General features: G+C 39.5%; 1 protein-coding gene across 1 annotated transcript in view; it reads right to left on the bottom strand.

The window, feature by feature from the left end:
• Positions 1 to 12,295, bottom strand: part of OTOA (otoancorin) — a 71,774-nt gene extending 59,479 nt beyond the window's left edge. Inside the window, exons 1-5 of the mRNA XM_045849113.1 lie at positions 12,205 to 12,295; positions 11,828 to 11,856; positions 11,703 to 11,733; positions 11,558 to 11,585; positions 9,533 to 9,620 (exon numbers count right to left, since the gene is read on the bottom strand). Coding sequence (XP_045705069.1) covers positions 9,533 to 9,620; positions 11,558 to 11,585; positions 11,703 to 11,733; positions 11,828 to 11,856; positions 12,205 to 12,295 — 267 coding nt within the window. The remainder of the gene's footprint in view (positions 1 to 9,532; positions 9,621 to 11,557; positions 11,586 to 11,702; positions 11,734 to 11,827; positions 11,857 to 12,204) is intronic.
• Positions 12,296 to 24,650: the final 12,355 nt, after the last annotated feature.

Below are 24,650 nucleotides of genomic sequence, written 5' to 3'. Positions count from 1 at the left end.
AGAGCCACAGACTGTGGATCATTTGTAGTCTTGAATAGGGTGCCTAGGGCCAGACTAGGACACCACCTGACATCACCAGGAGTGGATCTAGAAAGAGAAGATGGTGACAAATACTAGACTCTGCTGAGACAAATTCCACTGTGGTCTTCTTCATTATTTGTGTTATTTTTTTCTCTGACATGGCTTGTTGACACTTTTCTTTCTCTTCAAGTTTGTTCCTATTATTTCACTATTTTTGTACTTTAGTTTTATTTCAAATTTCATATTTTACTCCTCCCTTCTCTTATTCTAATTTGCCTTCTCATCTTTGTTTTAAATTCCATTTTTCCCTTTGTATGCCTTATTTCTATCCCACACTATTACTATTTCTTCTCCTTCCAGCCTCTCAAAACCATTTTCCTTTTCTTTTTTTTAAGACTTTATTTATTTACTTTTAGAGAGAATGGAAGGGAGGAACACAGAGAGGGAGAGAAATATTGATGTGTGAGAGAAACACTGACTGGCTGCCTCTCACACACCCCCAACTGGGGATCTGGCCCATAACCCAGGCATGTGCCCTGGCCAGGAATTGAATGGGTGACCTTTTAGTTTGCAGGCCAGTGCTCAATCCACTAAGCCACACCAACCAGAACTCAAAACCATTTTTCTTGCCACTAGTCATCTCACTCTTCTTCTCTTTCTTATAATATCTTTATTCTCTTTCCACCTTTATTAATCTTTGTTCCTTTGTTATTGACATGGTGGTTATTGATAATTTCTTAAATTTTTTTTTCTAGATGTTCACTATTTTTGTATTTCAAATCTCAAATTTTAAACTGTTCCCTTCCCCTACTCCATTTTGCCTTCCTCCTGCCCTTTTTATTTTGTTTTGTTTTAAATTTTATTTTTCCCTCTCTTAGCCTGGTTTTTATTCCTTACTCTTGTATTTCTTTTCCCACTATCTTCTCAAAATCACTTTTTTTCATTTATACATGTCATAATCTTTTTCTCTTTCTTTTTTCCTTCCTATTCTCTTTCCACCTTTATTAATCTTTGGTCATTTGAGGTTGATATTGCTGTGGTGGTTGTTTTCCTTCGATTTTCTTCTTATTTTCTCATTATCTTTTTATTTTTTTAAACCTCATATTATACTCTTCCCTTCTCCTACTCTATTTGCTTTCTTCCCTCCATTTTTAAATTTATACTGTAAATTTTCCTGTCTTTTTTTCTTCACCATTTTTCTATTCCCTATTCTTATAATTTCTTCTCCCTCTACTGTCTCAAAATAGTTTTTCTTTCTATTTGTCATCTCATATTTGTTTTTCCTTTCTTATAAGAGTCTTCATCTCTTTCCACCTTTATTAATACTGACTCATTCATTGTTGGTAGTGTGGTTGTAGTTGGGAGTATTTTTGGAGGTGAGTTTTGTTTCCTGGTTATGTTTTGTTCTCACAGTACCTGTATAATAGCATACAAGATGTGGCAGGCATCATGACTCTCAGTGAGTCAACCTAAAAGAAGAAGCCATAAAAGAATGACCCAACAACAACCAAAACCCAACTATAGCAAGAAAACCAGAGAACCCACATAAACAGCATAAAGGGCATTGCAAGAGCATCCAGCTCAGGAAATCAAGGAGATTGCACCACTGAGTCCCACAGGTCTCCCAGCACAGAAAGCCACCCCATGACTCAGGGAGTCAAAGCAGATCAACCCAATAAGTGGAAACAAACAAAAAGAGTCATCTAAAATGGGGATACAAAGAAATGACACCCAACTGGAAGAAAGTATGAATCCCCAGAAATAGTGCTAAATGAAATTGAGGCAATCAAATTATCAGACATAGAATTCAAAATAATGGTTATAAGGATGCTCAAGGAACTCAGTAAGAACTACAAGGAACTCAATAGTAGCTACAAAGAACTTAGTGGAAACTACATCATCATGAAAAAGCACACAGAAACTATGAATAAGAGCCAAGAGAAAAAGAATACAATATCTCAAATGAACAATACACTGGAAAGAATAAAAAACAGGCTTGATGAAGCAGAGGATCGAATCAGTGAGTTGGAAGACAAGGTAGAAAAATACACCCAGTCAGAGCAACAAAACAAAACAAAAAAAAAGACTCAAAAAGAACAAAGGTAGTTTAAGGGAGCTTCAAGACAACATGAATTGTAATAATACTTGAATCACAGGGATACCAGAAGGAGAAGAAAAGGAGCAAGGGACAGAAAACCTGTCTGAAAAATTAATGACAAAAAATTTCCCTAACTTGGTGAGGGAAAAAGTCATACAAGTCCGGGAAGCACAGAGGGTCTCATCAAGAGGAAACCAAAGAGGCCCACTCCAAGACACATCATAATTAAAATGGCAAAATTTAAAGACAAAGAGAGAATCTTAAAGGCAGCAAGGGAGAAAGAGCTAGTAACATATAAAGGAGCTCTGATAAGGCTGTCAGCTGACTTCTCAACAGAAACACTACAAGCCAAAGCCAATGGCACAAAATATTCCAAGTAATGAAAAGCAAAGGCCTGAAACCAAAACTAATCTACCCAGCAAAACTTTTATTTAAAATAGTAAGTGAAATAAGGAGCTTCACACACACACACACACACACACACACACACACACACACACACAAAATAGGCTAAAAAAGCATCTCCGGCAAACCAGCACTGCAAGAGATGAAAACAGACTGTTTTAAGAAAATGAAGAAAGAGAGAGAGAGAAAGAAAGAGAGAGATACACACAGGTACAAAGGGAAACATGGCAATGAATAAACACCTATCAATAACAACCTTGAATGTAAGCCTTGGCTTGTGTAGCTTAGTGGATTGAGTGAGGGCCTGTGAACCAAAGAGTTGCTGGTTCAATTCCCAGTCAGGGCATGCTTGGGTTGTGGGCCAGGTGCTCAGCAGGAGGCAACCACACATTGATGTTTCTCTCCCTCTCCTTCTCCTTCCCTTCCCCTCTCACTAAAAATAAATAAATACAACTTTTTCAAAAATGTAAATGGGCTAAATGTACCAATAAAAATACATAGGGTATAGCTGAATGGATAAGAAAACATGACCTATATATAAGCTGTCTATAAGAGACCCACCCACCTCAGAACAAAAGATGTACAGAGGCTGAAAGTGAAGGGATAAACAATATACATTCTAACCAAACAGACATTTTAGAAAAAGCGTGGGTAGCGATACTTATAGCAGATAAAATAGACTTCAAAGCAAGGGCCGTAACAAAAGACAAAGAAGGAGAAGGACACTACCTAATACTTAAGGAAATAGTCCAACAAGAGGATGTTGCCCATCTAAACATATATGTGCCCAACATAGCAGCACCTAAATACATAAGTAAAATCTCGGAGGACTTCAAGAAAGAGACTAACAGCAATACAGTCATAGTAGAGGATTTTAACACCCCACTGTCAACAATGGGTAAATCTTCCAAAGAAAGAATCAATAAGGATAGGGTAGCATTGAATGACACTCTAGATCAAATGGACTTAATAGATATTTGCAGGACATTTCACTCCAAAGAAGCAAAATACACTCTTTTCAAATACACATAGACCATTTTCAAAGACAGGCCACAAGGTAGAACAAAAAACAAGACTCAAAAAATTCAAGAAAATTGAAATCATATCAAGCATTTTTTCAGATCACAATGGCTTGAAACAAGAAAGCAATCTCCAGGAATAAACTCAAAAACAATTAAATACATGAAGACTGAATAACATGTTATTAAATAATGAATGGGTTAACAATGAGATCAAGAAAGAAATCAAAAGTATCTGGAAACAAATGAAAATGAATATACAACAACCCAAAACCTATGGGACACAGCGAAGGCAGTCCTGAGAGGAAAGTTCATAGTGATACAGGCCTACCTAAAGAAGAGAGAAAAATCTCAAATAAACAACCTAACCTTACATCTACAAGAACTAGAAGAACAACAAACAAAGCCCAGAGTGAGTAGAAGGAAGGAAGTAATCAAGATCACAGCAGAATTAAAAGACACAGAGACTAAAAAAAAAAATTCAAAGTATCAATGAATCCAGGAGCTAGTTCTTTGAAAAGATAAACAATATTGATAAACCTTTAGCCAGCTCATGAAGAAAAAAAGAAAGAGAACCCTAATGAACAAAATCAGAAATGAAAGAAAAGTTACCAATACCAAAGATATAAAAAGAATTGTAAGAAATTACTATGAACAACTGAATGCCAAGAAATTGAACAACCTGGTGAAATGGATAAATTTCTAGAAACATTCAATCTTCTAAAACAGAATCAGGAGGAAGCAGAAAGCCTGAATAGACCAATAACAACTAGTGAAATTGAAGCAGTAATAAAAAAAACTCCTGGCACACAAAAGCTTCACAGGCAAATTTTACCAAACATTTAAAGAAAATTTAATTCTTATTCTCAAACTATTCCAAAAAATTCAAGAAAAGGGAAGACTCACAAACTCTTTTTAAACACAACCAGCACTATTCTAATTCCAAAACCGGGAAAAGACACAACAAACAGAAAACTACAGGCCAATATCTCTGATGAACAAGAATGCTAAAATCCTCAACAAAATATTGGCAATCCAGATCCAGCAATACATTAAAAAGATCATACACCATGACCAAGTGGGATTCATCCCAGAGATGCAAGGATGGTACAATACTCACAAATCAATAAATATAATCCATCACATAAACAAAATGAAAGACAAAAATCACATGACTATATCAATAGATGTGGAAAAAGCATTTGATAAGGTACAGCACCCATTTATGATAAAAACACTCAGCAAGGTAGGAATAGGGGAATCATACCTCAACATAATAAAGGCCATATATGAGAAAGCTACCACCAACATCATGCTCAATGGGCAAAATCTAAAAACTTTCCCCTTAAGATCAGGAACAAGACAAGGGTGTCCACTTTCACCACTCTTATGCAACATAGTACTGGAAGTTTTAGTTATAGCAATTAGACAAGAAAGAAATAAAAGACATCCACATTGAAAAGGAGGAAGTAAAACTGTCATTATTCGCAAATGGCATGATGGTGTACAAAGAAAACTTTGTAGTCTCTACCAAAAAACTATTTGACCTAATAAGTGAATTAGGCAAACTGGCAGGATATAAATTCAATATTCAGAAACTGATGGCATTTTTGTACACCAACAATGAACTATCAGAAAAAGAAACTAGGGGGGAAATCCCATTTACTATAGCAACAAGAAAAATAAAGTGCCTAGGAATAAATTTAACCTAGGGGGTAAAAAACCTATACTCAGAAAACTATAGAACACTGAAGAAAGACACTGAGGAAGACACAAATAAATGGAAGCATACACCATGTTCATGGATTGGGATAATTAACATAATTAAAATGTCCATACTACCCAAAGCAATCTACAGATTCAACACAATTCTTATTAAAATACCAATGACATATTTCACAGATATAGAACAAATATTTCAAAAATCATATGGAACCAAAAAAGACCCTGAATGCCTCAGCAATCTTAAGGAAAAAAGAACAAAGTAGGAGGGATCATAACACCTGATATCAAACTATACTACAAGGCCACTGTAATCAAAACAGCCTGGTACTGGCATAAGAACAGACACATAGATCAAGGAACAGAATAGAGAACCCAGAAATAAACCCAAGTATCTATGGTCAATTAATATTTGACAAAGGGGGCATGAGCATACAATGGAGTAAAAATAGCCTCTTCAACAAATGGTGGTGTGAGAGCTGGACAGATACATGCAAAAAAGTGAAACTGGACAACCAACTTACACCACACACCAGAATGAACTCAAAGTGGATAAATGAGTTAAAAGTGATACCATAAAAATCATAGAGGAAAACATAGGCAGTAAAATTTCAGCTATCCCATATAGCAATATTTTTGCCAATATATCTCCTAGCACAAGGGAAAGAAAGGAAAAATAAACAAATGGGAGTACACCAAATTCAAAAGCTTCTACATGACTAAAGAAAACATCAGCAAAATGAAAAGGGAACCAACTGTATGGGAAAATATATTTGCCAATTATATCTTGGACAAGGGTTTGATCTCTAAAATATATAAAGACCTCATACAACTGAACGAACACCAGGAATAAAAATAATCCAATTAAAAATGGGCAAAAGACTTCCAGCCAAGATGGAGGCGTAGGTAGAAACCCTTCACTTCCTGCACAACCAAAAGGAGGATAACAACCAATCTAAAATCAATAAATAACCAAAAATTTCAGAAAATCAAACTGCATGGAACTCTGACAACCAACCAAGGACTTAAGAAAAAATCAACCAGAATAACCAGACCGGTAAGGCGGACAGCGCTGGTCAACTCAGAAAAACCGCAGCAAGGTGGCTGGGGACTGGGCTGACTGCTGAGCTAAGCAGAGCTGTCTGGAAGGGGCTTATTTAAGAGGAAAACTGAGACTCAAAGCTGACTGTGGGCTACACCTGGGGTTGCCACAGTGAGAGATACGTCCAGTCTGACAGACAGCCTGTTGGAAAGTGCGCTACAGATGAACAGGCAAGAAGTATTGTTCCCTCTCTGGCCTCTCCCCCACACGCAGCTCAGCAATGAGGGTTGCCCTGCCTGGGTGAATACCTAAGGCCCCGCCCCTTACAACTTACCAGGTTTGTCAAGATGAAGAAATAAGGCCCAAATGAAAGAACAAAGCAAAACCTCAGAACTAAGCAATGAGGAGATTGCCAACCTATCTGATGGAGAATTTAAAGCCCTGATAATCAAATTGCTTACAGAACTGATTGAGCTTGGTCAAAAAATGAAAGAACAAATAAAAGATACCCAAAATGAAATAAAGCAAAATATTCAGGGGACCAACAGTGACAAGAAGGAAACCAGGGTTCAAAGCAACAATTTGGAACAAAAGGAAGAAATCAACATCCAACTAGATCAGAAAAAAGAAACAGGAATCCCAAAAAATGAAGAGAGGCTGAGGGTTCTCTGGGACAACCTGAAACATTCCAATATCCAAATTATAGGGGTGCCAGAAGGAGAAGAACAGCAGCAAGAAATTGAAAACTTATTTGAACAAATAATGAAGGAAAACTTCCCCAATCTAGTGAAGAAAATAGACTTCCAGGAGGTCCAGGAAGCCCAGAGAGTCCCAAAGAAGTTGGACCCAAAGAGGAACAAGCCAAGACACATCATCATTAAGTTACCCAAGATTAAATATAAAGAGAATCCTAAAAGCAGCAAGAGAAAAGGAGGCAGTTACTTACAAAGGAATACCCACAAGGCTATCAGCTGATTTCTCAAAAGAAACCTTACAGGCAAGAAGGGGCTGGAAAGAAGTGTTCCAAGTCATGAAAGGCAAGGACCTACATCCAAGATTACTCTATCCAGCAAAGCTTTCATTTAGAATGGAAGGGCAGATCAAATGCTTCCCAGAGAAGACCAAGTTAAAGGAGTTCATCACCAAGCCCTTATTATACATAACGTTAAAGGGACTTATCTACGAAAAAGAAGATCAAAAATATGAACAATAAAATGACAACAAACTCACAACTATTAACAAATGAACCTAAAAGAAAAGAAAAACAAAAACTAAGCAAACAACTAGAACAGGAACAGAATCATAGAAATGGACATCACACAGAGAGAGGTCAGTGGGGAGGGGGAAAGGAGGGAAAAGGTACAGGGAAGAAGAAGCATAATTAGTAGGCATAAAATAGATGGAAAAAGATAAAAATGGTATAGGAAACAAGAGAACTCAAAGAACCTGTATGTATAACCCATGGACATGAACTAAGAGGGGGGATGCTGGAGGGTTGGGGGGTCAGGGTGGAGAGGGAATAAAGGGGGGGGGGGAATCAGGAAAACTGTAATAGCATAATCAATAAAAAATACTTCTAAAAAATGGGCAAAAGACCTGAATACACTTCTCCAAGGAGGATATACAGATGGCCCATAGACATATGAAAAGATGCTCTACATCACTAGCCATCAGAGTGATGCAAATTAAGTCCATGATGATATATCACTGCACACCTGTCAGAATGGCTATCATTAATAAATAGAGAATAATTGCTGGTAGGATGTGGAAAAAAAAGGAACCTTATGCACTGCTGGTAGGAATGCAGACCAGTACAGCTGCTATGGAAAACAGTATGTAATTTCCTCAAAAAATTAAAAATGGAACTGCCTTTTGACCGAGTGATTCCACTGCTGGGAATATACACTAAGAATACTGAAACACCAATTCAAAAGAACTTATGTACCCTTGTGTTCATAACTGCACTATTTACAATAGCCTAGTGCTGGAAACAGCCTAAGTACCCATCAGTAAATGGTCAGCAAATGGATCAAAGAGCTGTGGTACATTTACACAATGGAATACTACAAAGCAGAAAGAAAGAAGGAACTCTTACCTTATGTGACAGTGTGGATGGAACTGGAGAGTATTATGATAAGTGAAATAAGCCAGTTGGTGAAAGAAGAATACCATATGATCTCACTTATAAGAGGAATCTAATCAACAAAATAAACTAGCAAGCAAAATAGACTCAGAGGCATGGAAACATGGAACAGACTGAAAGTGACCAAAGGGGAGGTAGGTGGGAAATTATGGTGGAAAGAAAGAGAAGGCACTAGTCAAGGAATATGTATGAATGACTCATGGATGTGGACAACAGTGTGGGGACTGACTGGGAGTAGGGTTGAGCTGGGCAGAGGAAGGCAAAGGGGGAAAAACTGGGACAACTGTAATAGAATAACAATAAAAAATGTAAGGGAAAATAACATGCTTAACTATACACTTAAAAAAACATTATCGTGCTATTGCTTTTCTTACAGTAGAATTAAAAGTGAAGAAAAATACTTCTTGCATGCATAACTGAGATACTGATAATTATACTCAAAGATCCACTCTCCTGTTTTCCTTGTAGCAACAGAATCCCACAAGTCTAAGCTGAGTTGATGGCCTCTGAGGAAGGACTACAGCAAGATGTGATTAAGGACTGGGAGCCAAAGGAGGGTAAGCAGAAGGAAGTGGGGGACTTGCAGGTCACATCCTTAAAAGAAAAAGTGCTTGCCCTTTACTTCCTCTTTCTCACCACACCCTCCCTTAGGTTAGAGGATAGATGTGCTGTGTCAGACATGTGGGCAACAACTTCCTAGAGAATGATAAAACAACAAGATAGAAGGAACCTGGGCATCTGGAAGGGCTTTTAAAATAGACCCTCTCTGGAACTCTCACTTAGTTGTGGACTAATACATAAGACAAAAATAAATTAAATTGTTTGAGCACTGTTATTTGGGGTCTCTTTGTTACAGCTGCTCAATTTATATCCTAAAACACTATGTCTCCATCAAAGAGGGAAAAATAAATGATAGACAAAGAACTTGTATTATGTTTCAAGAAAAACTGGACAGAACACATTTCTTTGAGGAAGTGAAAACTAGCTTTACACTTAGCCCACTTCTCCAACTTACCTGGCCTGAGTTTGCAATCCCTGAGCACTGAGAGGGGAACATATGCAGATGGGTCTCAGGTACATACCTGCAGGCTGAGGATGGTGAAGGCAACATTCCTTGAATTCAGGTAGGCCACGACTCTGTGGGACAGGTCTGACGTCCACATGTGGGAGCTTCCGTCAAAGACAGGTGGGAGAAGGTCATGATGACAGTTTCCCTATGATGAGTAGTTCTCCTACTAGCTCAGTGACCAGGGGACCAGAGTTCACAGAAGATGGTGGGATGTGCCTGGGGATGCTAGAAACTTTATGTGTGAAGGTAGGAGACTTGTTAATCTAGCACAATGGGTAGGCAGTTAGGGGATTTTCCAATTCTAGACATCCACCTGGATCCCATTCTCCCAAGAACAATTATCAATCTCTGAGCTGTGTGTAACTTTATAATTCCCATAACAATCCACTTAAATCAACTACAATCAAACAGATGAACTTAGAAAGGTGTCCTTATTAAATTAAGTCTAAAAAGCAGATGCTGCCCTGGCTGGTGTGGCTCAGTGGACTGAGTGATGGCCTGTGAACCAGAAAGATCACTTGTTCGATTCCCAGTCAGGGCACATGCCTGAGTTACAGGCCAGGTCCCTGGTTGGTGGTTTGTGAGAGGTATCCAGTCAACATCTCTCACACCAATATCTCTCTCCTCTCTTTCTCCCTCCCCTCAAATAAATAAATAAAATCTTTTAAAAATAATAAAATAGCCCTGGCTGGCGTAGCTCAGTGGATTGAGTGCAGGCTGCGAACCAAAGTGTCGCAGGTTCGACTCCCAGTCAGGGCACATGCCTGGTTTGCAGGCCATGACCCCCAGCAACCGCACATTGATGTTTCTCTCTCTCTCTCTATCTCCCTCCCTTCCCTCTCTAAAAATAAATAAATAAAATCTTTAAAATAATAATAATAATTATAATAATAATAAAAATAAATAAAAAGCAGATGCTGTGTGAACTGAGATGCTGGAATAGCATTGAGAAGGGGGGCTTAAAACCTGGATTTAAATGTTGGCTCAATCACTTAATTTTGTGGCCTTATATAATTTATTGAATTGTCCTGTGCCTCAATTTCCCTTTCTATGTTATACAGCTAACAATTGTGAGGATTCAATATGCTCACCTGTGTAAAGTGCTTAAAACAGTGGCCAATGCATAGAAAAATGCACAGTTTCATTCATAATAGCCAAAACATTGAAAAAAATCAAATATCTAACAGGTGAAAGGTTCAACAAATGTGGCACACCCATTCAGTGGACTACCACCTGTCAGTAAAAAAGGGGTGAGTCAGGTGTTTGCTACTAGATGAAGTAGAATAACTGACGATAAACCTTCCTGCTGTAAGCCATTTGAGGGCCTTTTATAATCCCATTTTTGTTATAAGTAGAATAATGAATAAATAAAATTTAGTCTGAAAGAATATATACAAAACTATCAACTGGAGTTATTTTAGGGAGAGGAGTTTTATGGGGATCTATCACTCTCACATAATTGGGTGCCTCTGCCATGAGACCCAAGGCCTCCATTTCTTCTCCTTCAGAATACTCATCATGTTAGAACCATCTGCTAACATCTGTCTTTCCACCAGACCCTCCAGTGCCCTGCCTCATGCCCCAGTATCTAACACTGGCCCACCTGCAGTACATAACATAACCAGGTGAAGGCAACAGACCATGGAGTCCGGATGATGGGTACATGCTGCATTGCCACCACTTCCCTGCTATATGACCTTGATTCACCCTGTTGGGCTTCAGTGTCATCATTCTGTCTAATGGGATAACAATAGGACTGACCCCAGGGTACCCACAATGATTAGATGTCTTTCTATGCATAAAGCACTTAGAACAGTACCTTCTACACAGTAAACACTCAGTAAATGTTAGCTTCTATGCGACAGCAAAGAGGAATGAAAGTCTGTGGAACAAATGTGTCTACTTGACAAAAGCCACTTGTGCTGTGGTTGACATTTTTGTATAAGCATGTATTGCTTTTTACAATTAAGAGACTTTCACTAAGAGTTTTTATTAAAAATCTATTCCATCCCATCTCCTCCCCTCTAAGGCCAGTTACCTTTGAAACTGTATGAGATCCAGTAATGCTACAATGGGAATAAAATGAAAAAGCAGTTTAAAAAAGAATCACTCCAGAGAGATCACAGTCACATTCCATGTGAAATTCTTAGAAGCAGCAAGTAGGGACAGAGTGGGGACATTACCCATCAGATAGTTTCCATCTATTATTTCTTCCTAAAAGGCAAAGAGAAAATATCAAGTATAACGTCCAAAAATTGGCTGTTCCAGTAGAAAAGGTTTTGGTTTTTTTAAAAAATGGAATACTCACTGCCATTTTTTGCAACAGTGGATGCAAATCTGTAAGAAAGCCAATGAATGTATAACTAGAATTGTGTGACCTTCAAAGATACAAATGTGGGTTAGAAAAAAGAGTCCCCCTAAAAAGTCAGTGATGAAGGAAAATTTTAGTGGGTTTTAATTATACCTGCACTTGTATGTGCCTAATGTGAGAAAACCTTAGTTTGAAAACCCTTTTAGAATAATTGTGAAAACCCTACATGCATGTGCTCGCACATGTACACGTGCACACACACTCTCATCATAATACTTTACCATAGCACATTACAAACCTAAATTGATCCATCCCCACTCAATCCCCTAAGATGTGTGGAAACCATGACAGACTTTTCCTCCCTTGAAACTTACCCTGCCTGGAATTTGGAATTCTGAGACTTGCCACTCCATAGCTCAGAAAAAGGAATAGGAGAAGGGCGTATGTCCTAGGTTCCTGAGACATCCTCCTGTGGTTAATTCAAGCATAGAAATAATTCAGGTTTAATTTCTTAGATATATTTAAGAACATTAAGACGATAAGAGGGAAAGACAAATAGACCCAGAATCCCTAGCAATTTTTTAAAAAATAACTTTAAAATTCCATCTATTTTGCTCCTCTAAACCCCTATCCTAGTCTAAGACACAGTCATCTCTCTCCTATTTAAAATCTTTCCCTCTCCTCCATTCCCCCCAATCAAGCAAAGAGGAGTGCTTAAAAGCATGGGTTCTGTTACATCAGACAAAGGATTTATATCCAGAATCTAAAAAGAACTCTTACAATTGAGTGAGAAGAAGATAAGCCAATGGGGAAAATGGAGAAAAGATATAAACTTAACCTTCATTTTAAAAAATACAAGTGGTCAATAAACACATAAAAGATTATCAACATAATTAGTTACTGGAACATGAAAATTTGACCCACAATGAGATACCACTACCTACCCACTAGAATGGCTAAAGGTTTAAAGACTGATAATGCCAAGTATTGGTGGTAATGTAGAGCAGCAAGAGCTCTTATACACACATTGTTGATATGCTATGTTGGAGAACTATTTGGCAAAGTCTTAAAAGTTAAATGTACAATATTTTTTTAAAAAATGACCCAGGAATTCAACCTGTATGTATTCACTAAAGAGAAGTTAAAACATATGTCCATACAAAGACTTGTCCAGTTTCATTCATCAGAGCCAAAAACTGGAAACAACTCAAATGTCCAACAACAGGGGAAAGATTAAACAAATGTGGCATATCCATTTGTGAAATACCACTCATCAGTAAAAAAGAAACAAGTTGAACCTATGCATTCAGCTATCATGGGGTCATTGGCAGTAAATAAAACCTCCTGCTTTGAATAATTAGAAAACCAACCAAAACATACGAACAAAGATTTTTAGAAATTGAACAATAGGTAGCACAAGACTAAGATTCCTGAAAGAAGGGAAACTGTGAGATGATAAAAAATATAGATTGGTCTATGCCCCTGGTTCCTGCACAGGGCTCCTAAAATCCTTGTAATTTCCTGAGTGATAAGAGCACTGGGAGCATCTTTTGTTCTATTAAGGCAACTTTGGGTAGGCTTCTGGATGGGAGCTGGTCACCACAAACCCCACGTCATAATTAAAAGCTTGGAATTTTTCCCCCTACTCCTGATCCTCCAGAGAGCGGAAGAGGGCTGGAAATGGAAGTTAATAATTGATTGTGCCCATATAAGGAAGATCCCAATAATAGGTGGTTCAGAGAGCTTCCAAGTGGCAGATGCATCCCCACTGGGAGGATGATGCACCACAACTCCACATGACAAAAGTTCTTGTACTCAGGACTCTTCCATACCTCACCCCGTGTCTCTCTTCATCTGGCTGTTCATCTGTGTGTTTTATCATCTCATTTAATAAAGTAGTAAGCATAAGTATTTCCCTGAGCTTTGTGAGATGCTCTAGAAAATTAATCAAAACTGAAGAGAGGGTTGTAGGAATGTGCAATCTGCAACCCAATCAGACAGAAGTTGTGAGTAACCTGGGGACTTACTGCTTGCAATTTGTATATGAAATGGGGTAAAAGAAGTGTTGTGGGACTAAGCCCTTAACCTGTCTGACATTATCTCCAGATAGAGAGTGTCATGACTTAGTTAAATTGTAGGACACCCTACTGGCATCACTGAATTGCTTGGTATGGGGAAAAATGTTCACATATTTGGTAACCAGAAGTGAAGTACTCAGTGTGGAGTGTTTTGTGTTGAGTGGTAAAAGACTCACAGGAAAGAGAACAAAGAAGGAGGTGGGGAGCTATGTTTTTTCCTACTTAGGAGGGAAACAAACTGAGCTCTGCATGTTCTCCTACTCACTACCTGGAGTCTCCACATCTCAGCACAAGGAGGGAGAGCCTATAGGTCTCACTGAATTGAGGAGACAGTGGAGGGAAAAGAGATACAGAGAGAGAGAGCTCTGGAGATTTGCAGAAGGGTCCCTTGAATCTTTGGCTAATATTTGTCTTTCTATGCCTATACATGAGAGAAACCACCTGAGACTATAGCAGAACACAACCATGAGTAAGTAGAACAATACTTCAAGCTCACACAGGGCAGAGAATAAGTTGTACTAGTTCAAGTTGGAAAATCTCCAACTATGTGGGGTATTAAGGAAAGCAAGCTGTGAAAGGATCAAACCAATTCCAATTAACTGGCTTACATCCCAGAAAAAATCCCAATAATATTTAAAGAAGTTTAGAAAATCCAGCAACCAGCAATGTAAATATGTAAAACAGCCAGCATTCAATCAAAAATTACCAGGCAAAGAAGCAGGAAAATATGGGTGATTACCCCAGAAAAGAGTCAATCAATAGAAACAGATCCAGAAATGACAAAAGATCAAATTATCAGACAAGGATAGCTATTATAAATATACTCTGTAGGTTCACGAAGGTAGAAAAAGTGTAAACATGTTAAGGAGAACAATAGAAGATGCACAAAGAGCTCAAATGGAATTTCTAGAGAAGAAAAATACAATATCTGAAATGATATATACACCAGGAAGGATTAATAGCAGATTAGATACTGCAGATGGAAAGATAGGTGAATTTGAAATCATAGCAGTAGGAAATATCCAAATTAAACACAGGTGAAAAAAAAAGACCTTCCCAAAATATAAGAGAGCTCTGGACAATATGGAACATTTAAAATGTATCTAATTAGGGGCCCAAGAAAGAAGGTGGCAAGACAAATATTTAAAGAAACAATGGCCAAAATCTTTTCAAGTTTCATAAAACTATAAACCCACAAATCCAAGAAGCCCAACAAACCCCTAGCAGAAGAAACATGAAGAAAACCACACTAAAGCACATCATAATCAAACTGCCAAAAAAAAAAACAAAGAGTTGAATCTAGAATATACAAAGAACTCTCAAAACTAAACAGTGTAAAACATCAATAAACAATCCAATTAGAAAACAGAGAAAAGATGTAAGCAGACATTTCCCCAAAGTGGATATACAGGTAACAAATAAGAACATGAAAAGATATCCAACATCATTAGCCATTAGGGAAATGAACATTAAAACCACAATATCATTATAGATCTGTCAGATGGCACAAAATGTTTTAAAGTGATAATGCTAAATGCTGGAAAGGATGCAAAGAAGCTAAATCACTCATACATTGCTGGTGAGAAAATAAAATAGTGCAAATATTCTGGGAAATAGTTTATAAGTTTCTTATAAAACTAAACATGCCTTTAACATATAGCCTCACAACTGTATTCTTGGAAACTTACCCCAGAGAAATAAAAATTTATGTTCACATAAAAACCTATACATGAATGTTTATAGTGACTCTATTTATCACAGTCAAAAACTAGAATCAATTCAAATGCCCTTCAACTGGTGAATGATTAAACAGATTGTAGTATGTCCACGTCATTCAATACTACTCAGAAGTAAAAAGAACAAACTATGGATATGCGGTGATTTGAATGGACCTTAAGGGAGTTATGCTGAGTGGGAAAAAAAAGCCAATCATGAAGGTTACATACTGTGAAATTATAGAATTGAAAACAGATTAGTGTTTGCCAAAGGGAGAGGAAAGCGTGGCTATTAAGGGTACACAGAGGAGGCTTGTGGTCATGGTAAAATTATAAAAACTGAACACAAATACACATAAGAACAGTACATGTAAAATGGGAGAAATCTGAAAAAACTCTGGATTGGATTATATGAATGTCAATTTCCTGGTTTTGATACTGTACCAAGTTATGTAGGATGTAACCATTGGGGGAAATTGGGTAAAGAGGATACAAGGAACTTATTTTTTTTCCTTTTGCAACTTTCTATGAATATAATAAAATACCCAAAGAAAAATATCACATTATGTACATAAGAAAAAGAATAAACTGATTTATGCAAGAATATAGATGAACCTCGAAAATATTATGCCAAACAAAAGCCAGTCCAAAAAAAACATATATTGCATGATTCCTTTTATATAAAACTTTAGGACAGACAATCTACAGCAACAGAAAATAAATCAGGAGTTAACTGGTGCACAGTGGGATACAGTGGGAGAAGTTTATTGCAAAAGAGTACAAGGAAACTGTACCGAGTGAAATTTATCTTAATTATGATGGTTGTTATACAGTTACATACATACACTTATTGAATGTTGAATCCTACACTATAAGTAGATGTGTTTTACTTTGATGTCAATTATACTGCACAAAAGTTGATTTCAAAAGAGAAAAGCATGGACCATTTGGCCAAACTGCCTGATTTGAATCCCATCTTTACCACTTACTAGCTGTGTGATGTCACACAACTTACTTCATCTCTCTGGGCTTCTGCTCCCTCATCTGTAAGAAGGAGTAAATAATGGTACCCACATCATCCTGTTGTCTGAGGAAGAGTTAATAGTAAATCACCTAAAATAATGCTTGGCACACTAAAGCTCTATATATGGGTTTATTATATATTTTTAAAGTCAGACTGATATTTTCAAAATTCAAATCATGGAATGTCTTCAGAAAGAATGTTCTAGAAAAAGGCAAGATTAGGTAATTTTTAAGCACCTTGACTTTTACTTGGAGTGAGATGGGAGCCACTGAAGGGGTATTAGCACAAAAGTGAGAGCCATGCTCTGGCTTTTTAAAACTGAATCGATAACACTGATGCTGTCTTGAGAATACCCTGGAGGGAGACAATGGTTGAAGCACAGAAAACCAGTAAGAGATGATAATAATGACTTAGTCATAGATGGCAGTGAGGGTGGTGAGAAATGGTTGGATTCTGTGGAGGTATTTTGAAGGCAGAGCCAACACACTGGGAGTGGACATGCTAAGCTTGAGATGCCTAGTGAATATCTGAGAAGAGACAGCAAATGAGCATTCTGGTCTCTGAGTCTGTAAGTAGGGAAGAGCTCCAGGGTGGAGATAGATATTCACCCAAAGCATTCAGCATATATCTAAACCCATAACACTGGATGACAGTACCAAGAAATTATGCATACAGAGAAACAAGGTGAGTTTAAAGGACAGAGAACAGGGCATTTCTGTGTTAAGATATGTTAGGTAAACCAGGTACAACCAGCAAAATCAAGACTGGGTGATTCCCCAGAACAAAGAACCTACTTTCTTCAGCAAATATATTGCAAAGACAGAGACAGAAACAGAAAGGGGAAGGAACTATGAACTTCAAAACAAAACAAAACAAAAAAAACCTTTAATATATCAATCACTTAGAGACTTTATTTGGATCCTGATTCAAGCAAACCATAAAAGCAAAAATTATAGACTGGAGAAATTTGAGCCCTAACTGGACATTTAATTAGTTTAAAGAATTATTGTTAATATTTTTAAGTGTGGTCACAGAATTGTGGTTATATTTTTAAAGCAGTCCTTCTCTTCTAAAGGAGGAGTGTTGGTCAAACTGGCCCCATATGCAGAGTGTAAAGAAGAAAAAGGCAGTCCACTCCACATTGGCAGGCTTGTCTTAGGTGGTGCAAAGACAAGTAGAACTCCACCCAATCCTCCAGAATCTTGAAAATTTATATACAAAGGTCTTAATGGGGTTCAGTCCATATTAAGTCCAGATGGTCTCAACAGCACATTGCTCTCTCAAGGCTGTGTCCTTGAAAATGGCTCCCTCTATGGGACCAGTGGGAGAACACACATGATAAGGACAGGAAAGGGGCTCGGGAGACTGATTGCCCTCAAGAGTCAATCCAGGGTCATATCCTCTCATGGTCTCCACCAAAAATGGGTCAGCAAAATACAACCAAGGGGCCAAATTTAATCAGCTATCTGGTTTTGTGTGGCTCATTGTTAGGTAGAATAAATAGTAAACCAAGGGAGGGAGGAGGAGGGAGACAAGTCTCACCCACTAACTCAGCAGTCCTGAGCCTGGTCTGATAATTTTGCCAGGTGTTCCAACACCATAAGAAACACTATGTTAGCACAGGAGGAGGGAAGCCCTTGAATTTCTATGTATCGTTTCCACTATCTGGGAAAGAAAGTCTTGAAACTGTGTATTCATCCCAAACCCTAAAAGGAGCAAGAAGAGGGGATCCACAGTGCCCAAAAAAGAAGCCCATTAAACAACTTTGGTTAATTGTCTACCTCTGGTCACTATCTCCTTTAAAAGGGAGTCCCTAATACTTACAGAAAGAGCCCATAAATAACTTTGAGTAACTGCCTCAAGTTTAATTAGCTGCTTCCTTTCACTTATCCATTCTACAACATGATGACCAAACATAGTCTGGAGCAAGATAAGGATTCAGACTAACAGACCCCACACACACTTAGGTTTGGGTAGTCACATTCCCCTGCTACCCCAAGTGAAAGCTGGTACCACTTTTACCCGTCAGTCAATATGCAACTTCTTCACCCTCATCCTGCCAACTATGTAAGTCCTCAGAACAAAGGGCCTGATGCTCTTGCCACCCTGGCTCTTGCCTTTCTCCTCCACCTTGGCAAGGTCCATTCTCTTCCATGAGAATGTATCACCAATAAACCCTGCTTGCACACTTGCTGATCTGTAATTCTTTACTGTGTTGGCAAAAAGAACTGAGTTTCTCCCATAACATCATAAGCTAAAAATGGTTTTTACATTTTTAAATAGTTAAAAAAATCAACAGAACAATATTTCCTGAGACATGAACATTTCATTTATGAAATTTAAATTGTAATGTCAATAAATAAAGTCTAATTGGAATACAGCCATACTCATTCATTTTGTCCATGGCTGCTTTCACACTATACCACAGATCTGAGAACATGGAGAGACTATGTTGTCCACAAAGTGGAAAATACTTACACTCAATTTACTGAAAACTTTGTCAACTCCCTTTTAGGGCTACATACTCACATATTTACAAAAGAAACCTAATGTTTGAGATAGCTTCAAAATATTTTATAATACAGGAGGGAGAAAATAGGTGGGACACAGGTATTAGTATAACTGAGCAAACCGGACCCTGTCCACAGCATGACCCAACAATTAGTGTTGAAAGAAACAGGTTTTTATTTACAGGATTCCAACCTCAGGGTGGGGGCTGAGTGCACTCCTGCTCAGCCTTACTCTCCCCCAAAATCCAGCACTTTCCTTGCTCCTCACCAAGCTATAAGCTAATAGCATGCCCAAAAGTTCACCACATCCTTATCTGTTCCTAAGCCTGTGGCACCAGCAGGTCTCTATCCCCTCTAAAAGGTACACTTGTAGGTTTCAGAGTTGCCATCCTCTCACAGTAACTCTTTCTTTCAGGATCTGAAATGTACTGTCCTCAGCCTCCATAAGTGTGATTCAGGGAAACATGTACCATCTTACACTGGATCATGCTGGAGTCCAGGGAGGCACACATCCCAAAAGAGTGGCCTCTCCATATGTCCTTCAGAGAAGCAGAAGTCAGCATTCTCTGGTCACAGTTCAGCATTCTAGGCATCTCTCACAAGTCTGTGCCCGGTTCAGCAGTTTCCCGAACAGGTCCATCAGCTCTCTCCTTACACTCTTTCCTCAGCCTGCATAGCTGCCTTCCTCACCACCCCAGGCTGCTTGGCAGAATCCTGACTCCAGCCATCATGGAATCTACTTTACAAACCAACCATCATGGGGTACCGCTTCACTGCAAATTGCATAGCTGGTTGCTGTTTCCTCTCTCACACCTCATAACAGAATTCTCAGAGGAGCAGACATAGCTCCTCCCTCACTACAGGCAGCATAGCTGGGTTCCCTTCTCTCTCAGCCCACCTGTATTTTAAATGCTGTCCCAGAGCTTCCTCTATGACCTCATATCCTGCCCCTCCTAAAATGTGCTACTCTTGCCAATTCCCCCATATATTTTACCTTCTTTCAGTTGCCATCTTTAGTCAGGGTAAGAGTTCCATCGTATAAGGACTGTATAAGCTCCCCATCACCTCCCACCTGACCCACCCCTATGTCAGAAGTCATTGAAAGCTCTTAGAGTCCACATTTTGCCAGGGGCAGCAGCAGAGCTATCAAGTAGCTATCAAACTTGCTATAGTTATGCAAAGTATTTTAAATGACAGATCATCCCCTTCCCCTATCACCCAACTGTGGGCTGTATGGAATTTCTCCTATATTCTGAGGACCCCCATTTTGTGCCCCATTACATTATGAGAAATGTTGGCTATGGGTTGACAATGGAAGCTGTGTGATGGGTACATGAGGTACATTATATTCTTGTGTCTACTCTTACATGTGTTTGAAATTTTCTACACTTACGAATTTTTTAAAGAAAAGACCAAACAAAGAAGACTGTTGTGCTTTGAATAAAGAGGGTAGATAAGTGAAGAGGAACTGGGAATGGGTGCTGAAAGGAATGGCCAGAGGGCTAGAAGGAAAACAAGTGAGGATATGGTGTCCTTGGGGTCAAGTGTGAAGAGGGAGGACCACTCCAGAGGTCCTGGGTCAGGTCAGATGAAGTCTGGGACTTACACTATCTTTACATGACTCTCAAGCAGCCCATACCGCAAATACAGAAACCCCTCATAACAGGAACTGGAAAGGAACCCCATAATGCACAACCATCCTTCCAGATTATTTCAGAGGAACGCCAGTATTCTTGTCTAGCTTATTATGAAAATAGATTCTTTATCCCCCAAGGGGGCTTCTGCAACCAGCTTTAGAAAGAGTTATGTTCATTTTCCTGCCCAGGACAATACTTTTTCCAAAAGCTTTGGAAACTTTTGAAACCTCCAGACACCAAACACTGTGTGTTCCAAACTGGATTGGAATAGATGCATTCTACCCTACCAATCCTTCCCCCAGGATGGTATTTCCAATCTCTTGACTGTTACTGGGTTCGGGTCTTTTTGGCTCTGTGGAGCCTTTGGCCCTATTTTCTCTTTTCCTTTTGGTCAGCTGCCTTGGGGCACTGGCTTCATTCACAATTCTCCAGTTTCCCAAACAATGAAGTTCTTGTGTTTATGGCTAGTCTCCCTATTAACTCCACAGAAAAGTTTACAATTACTGAAACAGATGCCTGCCCACCACTTTTTGTCTTCATTCCAATGTAACCCCAGCCCATTAGTTTTAATTAAAAGTCCTTTGGGTCACTCTCTTTTAGGAGATTGGCCAAAAGGACTGAAAGGCCTGAGCAGAGCAATGGCAATTAGGGAATCGATAGCTTTCTCCACAGGTCCCACCCATTTGCCACCAAAGAATCCCCACAGCAGACAGGTGGGTGGAAAACCAGGCAAGCAAGGACAGCCTTGGTGGAACCTAAAATGAAAGCAGCAGCAATAACCACAAACCTAAAATAAACAGTTTCCTGAGAAACTACAAGCATCTGGATGAGCAGGGAGACCAACTGTCTAGTTTCCTGAGAGTGTCACAGGGGAACCAGGGCAAGTTGCTCACCCTATGGATAAGAAAAGTTTCACCTATGAAACTTGCAAAAACACTGGGAGGTTTCTCCAGTGCTGGGGCATCCATCACAGGCACAAACCAACCGTTCACAACAACATGGAGTTTTACTGCCTGCAAAGCAGTTCCCTTTAATGTCAGTACCATGGACACATAGGATTGGGCCTCCAGATGCCAACTTGGGGATTTTCCACTCCCCTGGCCCTAACCAAAAAGTACATTTTCATTACTATAATGCAAAATGTGCTAACTTGTGGCTTGTAGGACGACACTAGGCTGACTGAACTGGATTGGATTTCATTTCAAACCTTGGTGTTGAAGTGGCTAGGCTCACAAGGAGTATGGAACTCCAGGGAAAGAACACTTTCTGAACCAGAGGCATGGAGGCCTGAGCTGTTGTCTCAGCCCTGCTCCTGAAGGTGAGATTCAGGATAGCCATTCCTCTTCCTCTTTTAGTCTCCAGAGAACAAACTGGAAGGCTAGGGGTTCCATAACAAAAAGAGGAGACAGAAATGGTCTCATGGAGCATTTTCTATGTGTCAGGTCCTCCCTTGCATCTACTCTTTCTACCAGCCCTGAGGGGTAGTCTCACAGAGGAGATCAGTGGGTATGCACAGGTCACACAGCCAGCAAATGGCAGGGAGGGCATCCCTGAGCATTGCTGCCTGACTCCCTGGTGTCTATAACCCCAGCAACCACTGAAGGAGAGAGAACTCTGTATATGCCCCTCTTCACATCTTGGCACTTCATCCTCGCAGAATCTTTGAGGCAAATATTACCATTATCTATTTCACAGATGAGAACATGGGTTCTAAGAGGCCAGGTGAACTGCCCAAGGTCACACAGCTACAAAGTAGCAGGGCCACTTGGACAGCAAGCCCAGAGCTAAAATGATTCCAAGCATTTACCAGCTTTGCTCTTCAGCCTCTGTGCTCACCAGTCCTAAAGCTAAAGCTCCAGTGGCTGGTACCACCTCAGGGATAGGAGCTCTGGCTTTAACATGAGCCATCCCTTACCAGCTGTGTGGTATTGGGCAAATTCCTTAACCTCTCTGCACCTTCATTTTCTCTTCTGTACAGCAAGGATGGCAATACTGCTCCCTCACAAAGATTGTGTAAAACTTTTAAAGCTCAAAACAGCATCCAACACATTTGCTTTGCCTGCATTTTCCCATTTCTTGCTCACAGAGCTCTGAAGTAAACTGCAATATATGTCAGAACTAAGACCAGCACTACCAGTAGCCATTATTATCATTATTATTTTTGCTGCTGATATTATATTACAAAGTCATCTTTGCTGTTCTTATTACTATTAGTGGGTTTGCATCTCTTTACTGTAACTTGCATCACACAAACACACACATACGTACATCTCCCATGGTCGCCCCTTCCCAGGACCCCTTAAAGTCCTGGACCCGCCATTTACTCATCCCCCATCACCCGCCACCCCATGCATGCTTTGGTGCCCCTTCCCTGGGCCGGCCCTGGGCCAACCCTCCGTCCGCTCCCTGAGCCTGAGCTGCGCTCGCCTGTACCCTGTGCCTGGCCCACGTCCCCTGTGCCTCTGGGCCAGCTGCGCACGCCTCACCTGCAGTACCGGCTCCGCTGCCCTGTGTTCTGCCAGAGGGGCGTGGGGTGGAACTCCGTGGAGTGGGGTGGAGCGGGGTCGGTGGGACGGTGGGACGAGGTGGAGCTTGGCAGACGGGTTGGGGTGGAGAGGGGCGGTGCAGAGCTGCACGAGACAATCTCCTCTCAAAGTGGCGCAGGTGGAAACCCAAGCACCCAACGTTGGGGGGCAGTGGGGGTGGCTCAGATTACAGGCCCCACCTGGGGCCCCCTGCCTAGACCCGAAGCAGACTGGACGAAGTTAATTACGTGCTCCGGTTGCCTCTCTTGGAGTTGTCTTCGGGAAAGGAGGATCAGCTCTAAAGATACAGCCATCCATGGCACTGTAGGGGCTCTGCTTGGATCTACATTCAAACAAAGGTCTATTAAAAGTTTGTAAGACCGTTGGAACAATGTGGTCGCGAGATATTTAATGGTTAGGTTTTTGGTGTGACAGTTGTAATGTGGCTCTCTGTTTAAAGAGTCGTTCCTTTAAAGACATACATTTACAAACTTGGAATATGATGGATGGGATATGCTTGGAAATAACGGCACCAACAAATGTCAGAAGTGTGGATGAAACAAGATTGGCCACGTGTTGGTAATTGCTGAAGATGTATGGAGGGGTCTTATGACCTTCTTTTTTCAATGTGCTTGGGAATTTTTATACTAAAAAGATTTTTTAATAAGAAGAACTAGAAATATGCTCAGACACCTTGGTCAGTAAATGTGACCAAATTTATCTCAAAGACAAAAAATACTCCTCCGAAGTAAAAATGGTTTGTGCACCAAAATATTTACTTCAGCAGCATTACATAGTATATAAATCCCCCCCAAAAATGGTGGTGGTAGAAAGAGACCCAAATTAAGAGTCCACCATAAGGAAATGGTTATATAGACTACAATACAGCAACTGTATGGGTTATACACCTATTAAAATGGGCATTAACAAAGACAAAGCAGTAGTACTGCAAGGAAATGATTTTATATCCAAAAAGCCAAATATTAAGTAGTTCATGTAAATGCACTTTTGTTAAAAACTGAAAGGAAAAAAATCATTGAAATATTAGCTTTGCATGGTGGGATTAGGCATAACTGTTTTCCATCTTTTCTAAATGAAAATATAATTGTGAACTCTAGTGGTTTCCTTACAACCCTTCACATTTAATGAAATATCTCAATACCTGAAAATGTTTTAAGTAATGACTGAGTTTACTGAAACTGACATTTCATGTGCAAGACTAGACATTCTCTTCAGAAATGGCCAATTCTGTTCTGTCGCTCATCTGTTTTTTTTTTTAATCCCCACCTGAGGATATGTTTTTTTTTATTGATTTTAAAGACAAGGGAAAG

Source organism: Phyllostomus hastatus, unplaced genomic scaffold, assembly GCF_019186645.2.
Source record: "Phyllostomus hastatus isolate PE091 unplaced genomic scaffold, TTU_PhHast_1.1 phas_contig_64, whole genome shotgun sequence".
Lineage (NCBI taxonomy): Eukaryota > Metazoa > Chordata > Mammalia > Chiroptera > Phyllostomidae > Phyllostomus > Phyllostomus hastatus.
This window is presented reverse-complemented; position numbering and strand designations above follow the sequence as displayed.